At 40.2% G+C, this 8,630-nt stretch overlaps 2 protein-coding genes across 2 annotated transcripts; one reads left to right on the top strand and one right to left on the bottom strand.

Annotated features, from left to right (window-relative positions):
• Positions 1–723: 723 nt before the first annotated feature.
• On the top strand, positions 724–4,710 carry mrps18a (mitochondrial ribosomal protein S18A). Its single transcript, XM_070849115.1, has 6 exons — positions 724–886; positions 1,417–1,448; positions 1,842–1,946; positions 2,041–2,164; positions 3,431–3,503; positions 3,628–4,710. Exons 1-6 carry the CDS (start codon positions 739–741, stop codon positions 3,770–3,772), a joined length of 627 nt encoding a protein of 208 aa, XP_070705216.1. The 5' UTR covers positions 724–738; the 3' UTR covers positions 3,773–4,710.
• On the bottom strand, positions 4,349–7,755 carry rsph9 (radial spoke head component 9). The gene is made up of 5 exons (XM_070849114.1): positions 7,529–7,755; positions 7,289–7,451; positions 6,749–6,878; positions 6,372–6,518; positions 4,349–4,509 (listed from the first exon to the last, which is right to left on the bottom strand). Exons 1-5 carry the CDS (start codon positions 7,753–7,755, stop codon positions 4,349–4,351), a joined length of 828 nt encoding a protein of 275 aa, XP_070705215.1.
• Between the last annotated feature and the right edge of the window lie 875 nt (positions 7,756–8,630).

Raw genomic sequence — 8,630 nt, 5'->3', positions numbered from 1 at the left:
GAGACCAAGAAGTAGTGCTGCCCCAGCTAACAACTATCACTGGATCTTTAGTGCAACCAACAAAATATACTTTTTGAATAACTTCAAGGTGCAACAGTGGCAGCACCCTCAAACATCACTATATTGTTTATTTTAATGTTTTAATAGTTTCAGTTTGGATTAAGACCAGCTGATTTAGGGGAGGAGGAGGTGAAATGCCTATTTTTTGGAGCACGTGGCCAATTTTTACAGACTGCATCTTTAAAATATCTCTTTAGCTCTGTGATCTGGATGTCACTGTCACCTTTTCCGGGGCGTTCTCCCTTGTTTTAGACATTTAGATACTTTTCTACATGCCATATTGTCTTTGCTTTCCCCATGTGCTTAATCTTATTTGCTATTTTGTTTCATGGTTAATTGTAATAAATCAGATATTGATCTTGACCTTTGAGGCAAAGCGTGTGATAAAGGATCATAAAAGCAGAGACAAAATTGTATTTATCTGGACTTGAAAAGGAATTCCCTCTCGGCCATTTTATCAAATTGATTACACACGAAACAAATGTCATACACGCACATTGGGGCTGTTTAAGTTGATTTGTTTACTTGTGTAACCCACTTTATGTTGAGATCAGTATTTCTATTGGTCTGCGCCAGTGTTGATGTAATAAGAGTTCTGCACAGAGGGCGTCATTGTGTTAGTTCTCGCGAGATTACACGAAGACAGGAAGAGACGAAGAAGAAGGTCAGGAACCAAACATGGCTGCCCGCAGTCTGTTGAGGTCTGCATGGACCTCATTTACAAGCTTAAAATTAGGTGTCACAGGTACTAACGTGAGGATTCAACAAAAGATAAATGTTCCGCAGTTATCGGCTTTAACCATTCAGAGCCGAGGGATCCGCCAAGGTGAGAGGTTAATATATTAGCATCCATTGTTAGCAGAGCTAGCTAGCACGTTATCGTAAATAGAGTTTAGAGGCATTTCAACGCAGCTATCTGAACTTGTGAAGGTTAGACCACATCAAAAGAGCGTTCAACTGTTTAATTTGTTTTCTTTTTAAATGTCCTTAGCTTGGTGGATTATGTATTATGCTATCTAAGTGTTTCTATACTATTGTACAAAATGTGAGTCGTCATTATGGTTCAGAGTAGCCAAATGTCTGTGTTTAACATTTAATAACTCAATTAAGGTCAAGGATAACTAATTGTAGTCTCACCTAACTACACTATTTGTTGTGATTGCTATTTACCGGGAGTTGGAGACTTAAGCTAAATTATTTTACTGGCTGCCAACCTTTTTCTAACTAATGACTGAATCTTGGCACCATAAAAGTTCAAATGTTATTAAACATGAGGAAGGTAGTAAAGTAAAATAATGATATTTTAAGTCTGTGAATCCTTGTGAGGCCTAAAATCATGCAATGTCTGTTTTGCAGTGGTGGAGACGCAAGAAGGAAAAACAACAACAGTAAGTAACACCAGAGAAGTGAAACTGATATTATACATGCCAGTCTTCTGTAGTGCTTTGTTTTTTCAATACATAGAAATGGTATTTATCAGCTTTATTTGTGGTACATACAAAGTGTTTTGATCTTCTCTTGAAGAAAACATTATTAATGTTGGCTTTTCAATGGATTCTGAAGTAGCAGTGAGCAGAAATACACACATGATATTTCTCAAATTCCTAGTTCACACATCACAAGAACATGCTTTGCGCTGCCTTTATAGTGTACCTTTATATACCACCGCCTTTTGTGTTGAGGAAACGTAGCCATGGTGATCTACATCCAAGTGTTCCCTGACAAGTTGCCCACCGTAGATTATTGTGTTACTAAGTGTAGCCCTTTTGATCGTCGGTCAGATTGAGGGAAAAACTCTGGGCGGCCCAGCAGCACCACATCCTCCAAACCCTGCAGCCAAGTGTCCCATCTACAGATGGGACCTACAGCACAAATACAACTACACGGTAAATACAGGCACTTAATGAGCAAATGATCTTAGATATTATTGAAGTGACCCAGCGGTTAAAAGTGCTTGGTTCTTTCTGTTTTTGCCTCCAGGACGTCTTGTTGCTCAGTCAGTTCATCAGGTCAGACGGAGGGCTGTTGCCCAGGAGAATCACTGGTCTCTGTCCGGAGGAGCATCGAAAGATTGCCATCTGTGTACAAATGGCCCACAGAGCAGGTCAGTGTAACTGCCCCACCGCTTTATTGTGTATTTAAAGGTGCAGTGCGCAGGATTTAGTCGCATGTAGCAGTGAAGGTGCAGATTGCAACCAACTGAATGCCCCTCGGCTCACTCTATCCTTTTCTAGTGTGTAGGAGAAGCTACAGTGGCCAATGAGGATTCACCCGATCACGCCTTTTCTTGTGCGAAATAATAAGTACGAGCCTCCATTTGTCAAAATTTTGGTTCTCTAACTTCTCACAACACAAAATAATTTTCCTTTTTCAACCATTGCGCATGTTTGATTAAATTCACACTGCGACTTCTACATGAAGACGCTAAAAGCCCTTGGTTTGTCTGTTCTGGGCTACCATACAAATATGCCGGTGCACCATGGCCGAGTCCTTGGAAGTGGATCTGCTTCCTATGTAGACATAGAGGGCTCACTCTAAGCTATGAAAAACGTAGTCTTAGTTTGAGGTGATTATACACTCCTGAAAACATAATTATTTGTGTTTTTTATTTTAATTATGAATATTACATTCCATTTCTGCCAACTGATCACCCCAAATCCTACACACTGCCCCTTTAAACCCTCATCCACTCCAAACTCAAACACCTTTAAAATTAACTGGCTCTTAGTGCCGTAAGTTACAAACTTGAAATGATTGCAAGATTTCCACAAATTCTAAATGTAGTTCACTGTAGTAGTAGATAAGCAAATAAAGGCATTTACATACTTAGGTGATGAATCTGACAATGTCATAGTGACAAGCTGTTCCAGCTGAGCCAACTCTCTATTCACATACCTGTTTCGGACCAAAGTGCTGAAGCTGAATTTTATCTGCTTGGCATATTGGTTTTTCATGGCCATGATTTTTTTTATTGAAATAAAGCAGAAATGCAACCAATCCTCACACAAAAGTTTGACACTTTTGCTTGATAATTTACTTAAAGGCTTTGTCAATGATCAAATTGGGTTTATTTCAATGAATTAATCAACTAGTAGTTATAGCACATTGTTGCCCCCTCACTCAGACTACAAGAAGGTACCATTTGAAAGCAGACAGTAAGGCTAAAAGTGTTAATGAGGTAGTTCAACTGTGCTAGTGTCTAGTTTGATACTTTGAATCTTAATATGTTGCATTAATAGAACCCCGCAGATTATTTCTGTTGTACCTTCCTGGACCTGATGATTGGCTGTTTTTGAGTCTCTGACACATTTAAATCACATTGCATAAACATGACTGGTAAACATGAATGGTATTTTGCTTTGTATTCAAGGTCTGCTGCCTGACCACAAACCCAAACTTCCAGAGGGCCATGTCCCAAAGAGGCCCAAGCCACAGCTTAACAGGTAATGTATACATGTGTGTCTGATTATGTGTCTGTCTCCGTTATGTATCAGTTGTCAGCACCAGTCCCAGTGCAACTGAAGCTAGCAATAATTTTATATTCCACATCTGCTGTTTACTGTACAGATACCTGACCCGCTGGTCCATTGACTCAGTGAAGCCCATCTATAAAAGTGGACTAAAGTGGTGTAAGAAGCGCATGTCTGTTGGCCACCCAGCACTCAGGAACAATGTGCGTTACGGCGTCAAGCCCCTTTACATAAAACACTGAAGGACGGAAAGCCTGGCGAATCGGTACAGCAACTCATCGAGAGTGGGTGGGTCTTTTACGCAAGAAATCATTTTCAAGTGGATTGACTTTTATCACACTGCCCTGGGAAAAGGCCTAAAAGCTTCATCCATCTGTATTTATTCTACCTTTTGTTTATTAAGCTGTGTCACGCTTTTCATGAGTCATGCCCTGCCCAACCCAGAGCCATCTATTCTGTCTCTGTTGGTTTTCAAAAAGCCCTTGAAGTGAATTAGCTGACAACTTAATGTGAGCATCAAATGGGTCAATGTTACACTCTCAAAGTAGGTGGTATTTTGACTGTGTATACTCAAGGCAACACAGATGTGCAAATAAAATGCTCTCAATGTGTGTTTACTGTATAGGAATAGCTTTTGTGCATGAGAACCAAAGGGAACAAAAAGCTTGTAGACACAAACTTTACCTCTTTATTTGTTTTAGGATCAGACAAACAAAACGTTCTGCAATATGTTGCATTTAATACATTTTGAGGGTTTACGTGAACAACAGAAGAATACAAAGAATTTCCAGCTTGAAATAGACGTCAGATGTCTTTTGTTATAGCATGAAGGGAAGGTCCAAATTCTTGGTTCCATCACCGATGTAGATGTATCCATGCTGGGGTGTCGTTGGCACATGGTAGAAGGTCAGGCCAAGCCACAACAGGCTGCGCAGCACGCACACTTTGCTGGCACATTCAAACTGAAGACTCCAAGATCCTACACCCAAACATAAAAAGACTTGTTGTAAACAGTTGATGTTGAATGCAGGAAGCTGCTACATCATGTCCTCAAACTGCACCGTTGAGTTGAATTGAAATAGAGGGTGTAGTAATCTTTCTTTTCAGTCCATGAAGATTATACTATTCACATGCTAGGAGCAGCCCAAGGATGCGCCAATAAATCAACCCTTTGTGCTTTTGATGTCTACAGTCTAACCTGTTTCTCAATATGTTTGGGTGTGGCCATGAAGCCAAAATTAAGAACAAGAACTGGATCTGCTTCTATGTAAACATGACAGCCCTTTTAATTGAGGTGATTATGATAAATTGCACCATTGCACCATTTTTTGTTTGTTTTTGAAATGATCCGGCAAAGTATGATTCAACTAAAAGCAAAAAGCGACTTAGTTTGGTATGTGATATGCAACACGTGGTGTCGAGGTTAGAACTGCGCTGCTGCAGGAGAGGAAGCTAAAGCCATAAATCAGGAGGTGGAAACAGTTTGCTGGATTGTTGTGTAAAGGAAGGGCAGCCCAACTCAGGGTCTCAGAGGAAAGCACCTGTCTTTTTGGTGGAGACACATCACGACGCATTTTCCCAAGGGGGCCCCATTTTAATACATGCGATCTGCTGCAAAGGCGGCTGCAGTGAGTGTGGCACTGAGACAGCTGTGTAATGTCTGCTGCAGTGATGACACTGCTGACGTCCGTTTCAACTCCAAGAACGCACACAAACATATACACACGTGGAAGCCCTCTTAAATCGGACATCTGTTGCATGTTTGGTCATAGGCGCTAAACATTTTTTCTTTCACACAGACACACACCAGTGCATCCAGAGCCTCACTTTATCTAAAACCACTATGGCCTGGAGCAGCTAAGCAACCAGCCTCAAAACTACAAAACTGAATTAGAATTAAATAATTCTTTTCACAGCATTCAAGGTCGCTTATTGTTCGCCTCCTGGGTTTGGTTTTTACAACGTGTAATTACTGTTCAATAGTTGACATATATCTCAGTCTCTGCAAAATACTAAACACACACATAAATAATCATTTCATACTTAAAACAAATCACAATGCCATGAGATATTTAACAAAAAAATCCACTTCAAGAAAGTCTCAGCAAGTTAACTGTCATACTGCACGTAACTGTTGAATGTTTAAAAAAATGTATTTGCCCATAATAGTAGCTTCCCATAACTTAGCTAAAACTAAGACACTCACATTACTTAAAAGTCATCCCATTACTCATCCTGTGGTGGTCCTTTTTTAATTTATTTTTTTTTTATCCTTCACTGATTTTATGGGGAAATGACGATTGTAAAATTATCTGTAATTTTCCTTTGAAGAACCTGAGGTAACACGCCCAGTGGGTGGGCCATGAATCCAAGAACACATATTTTCAATCCAGCAGCACCCACCTGGTTATTAGTCAACTGTACGCAAAGTTTAAGGCCAATTATCTTATTTCCAGAAAACCTCTTCCATCTGGGAAGTAGTTTGATGTCACAAGTTTCAGGTTTAGGTTGTTATACCATGTTAAAATGGTTCAGCTGTTTCTACTTGGAAGAAACCCCTATTGACTTTCAGTCAGTTGAATCACCATAATGACTGATGATGACTAATGTTAAAATCACACCTCATTTAGCTGAAATGCAGCATGGCAGTTAAAAGGAAAAAAACAATGTTGTCCTCCTGGCATTATGAAGGGCTGAATAATGATCAGACATGCTAAGAATAGTGTGTCAATGGGTTCAGATCATTGGAAGACCTTTTTCTGCACTGGTTTGATGTACTGCAGTTTTCTTTAAAAAATCCTTCAGAGCACACTAATTAAAAAATATACTGTGCGGTTTCACCTTTAGGGATGTCATCACTCAGTACATCCAGGAAGTCAATGGCTGGGTTCGAATCGGCCATTTCCAGGATGGATTTCTTCTTCAGATTCTTTGGTTCACTGAAGTGAAGGAAGTTGTCGAGCTTCCCAGCTTCTGAGTGAGACAGGCCTGAGGAACGAGGCACATTTACATGTAATTCAAACTGAGCAGCAGCAATGTTGAAGCAATTACACAGTTGAAGGATGTCAAAATATACAAAGGCATTATGAACTACTTCCTAAAATGTTTTGTCGCATTAGTCCAAATAAATACCACATTTTAACCATGCTTTATGAAACACCTCAGGGTCGTTCACATGCAGGGCCAAACGTAAGCGCTCCACATTGACACACACACACCACCAAAGCTGCGGTTGATCTGGACAAGGCCATGTGGACTCTTGATGAAGGCGCCACGCGGTACCACAGACACTTCCTCGTCAATCTGGTGAACTGTCACTGCCAGCCTGCTTTCCTCGTTGACTTTGGTCTGAAACCAAGAGCAGGCAAAGAGTAAGCTGGAGTCTCAGGACCACACAGACGGGGTTAACATCAGCCAGAAGAAAATAAATCAGCTTGAAATCTTATTTGCACTTACCATTCAGGAATAAAAACCCTTGTTTGTCCTGAGATAGCATGAGCCATATTATATCTGTTGTTAAAAGTAGGACATTATCTCTTATGTTGTTTCTTACTGTGTTTCATTTTGGTATATGATGTGTTAAAATATTCTCTTTGGATAACAGATGGATTTATGTGCCTAAACTAGACTTACATGACAATATAACGTGTTTTATTGCTCAGATGCAGTATTACTGGATAATATAATACTTGGCAGCACTTAATCTTTTTATCTGATAGCTCAGCTTTTTGCTTTTTTTGTTGTTGTTGCATACTCACCACTACCTCTTCCTCTGCAGCGTCCTTGCTCTCTGCCTGCCTCCCTACATGCTCATACACATATGAGGGGTCTCCTATAAAGCGACCCTTTGCAGCTCGGGACACTTCTTCAATCATAGAGTCTGTGGCAGGAGGGAGCAGGAACCAGTCCATGCAGTTGAAGCTAGACACACACAGATATTTCACACCGTCAGTGGAGGACATAAGGTAACGACAACAGAAGTGTTGAGGCTATCTTACCTATAGAGGTTCTTTTTATCCTTCATCTCATCTTCTCCTCTCCCCTGAGTGATGAAATAATCCTCCTTTAATCCCACTATTTTGCCCCAAAACAGGACTCGATGGAACTTGTAGTTTTTCTTCAGGATCACTAAGGAGGTCTGCAGAGCGGTTCTTTGCTCAACGTTTAACGTACACCCGTTACCGGAAACGAGCTCCAGAGAGTAGTATAACGAATTTGAGTCCATTGTTTATGTATAAAGCGACTTAATGGCGCAGTTACTTAAGCGTTACCCGGAGTTTAAACGTACTTGTTAGCTAACATAGCAGCTAACCAAAGCCTTCAGGTCCGAACGCCAGTGTGGTTGCTAATGACAACAAACCCGGTTGCCCTGGTTGTTATAGCAACCTTCCACCCTTTTTTTATTTCTTTTTTCCTAATAATTTTTTTATTTTATTTTTTTGCGTGTGTCTTGTCGCCATTAAATATCAGAAATGAATATCGAAACAGAAAGAAAACAAAATCGTTAAGCTTTCATTTTGGATATTTTTTCGTGTGGTGTTACCACATGCGCGCCTGGTCTGACGTCATGCCCCGTGTTTTCATGGTATACAGCCGTAAATCGTAAATGGAGTACATAGTAGAGTGTATAAATGGTAATATGTGGTCAAATATATGGTAATATAGCGTTTTGCCTCATCCCATAGACTACTGGTAATATACAATCACTTCACACTCATTTCACTGAGCCAGAAGAGTCAGTTAAATCATTAATATGATAAATAAAAACCAACCTCTGCCACAAGGGACAGCAGGAAAAGCGCAGATGTAACTAACATCATTAACTATGACTCCATTCCTGTTAAGAGGTGAGGATACATACCAGTTAATGCATAAAAGCTGGGAACACCTGAATAGAAACCAGCCGTTAATGGCAGTGCACTATTACAAGGGAAGGATCTGCCACATAAACACATGAAACATAGATACTCAACATACAATACAGTACAGTATTGTCATTGACATTTTGCCCTGTTGAGCTGGATTGTACTGTTCAGTGTTCTACAATAGTCACATACAGTGATCGGGCTTGTTTGTTGTTTATTAATTGTGACATTTATT

This window comes from Pempheris klunzingeri, chromosome 18, assembly GCF_042242105.1.
Source record: "Pempheris klunzingeri isolate RE-2024b chromosome 18, fPemKlu1.hap1, whole genome shotgun sequence".
In the NCBI taxonomy this organism is placed as follows: Eukaryota; Metazoa; Chordata; class Actinopteri; order Acropomatiformes; family Pempheridae; genus Pempheris; species Pempheris klunzingeri.
This window is presented reverse-complemented; position numbering and strand designations above follow the sequence as displayed.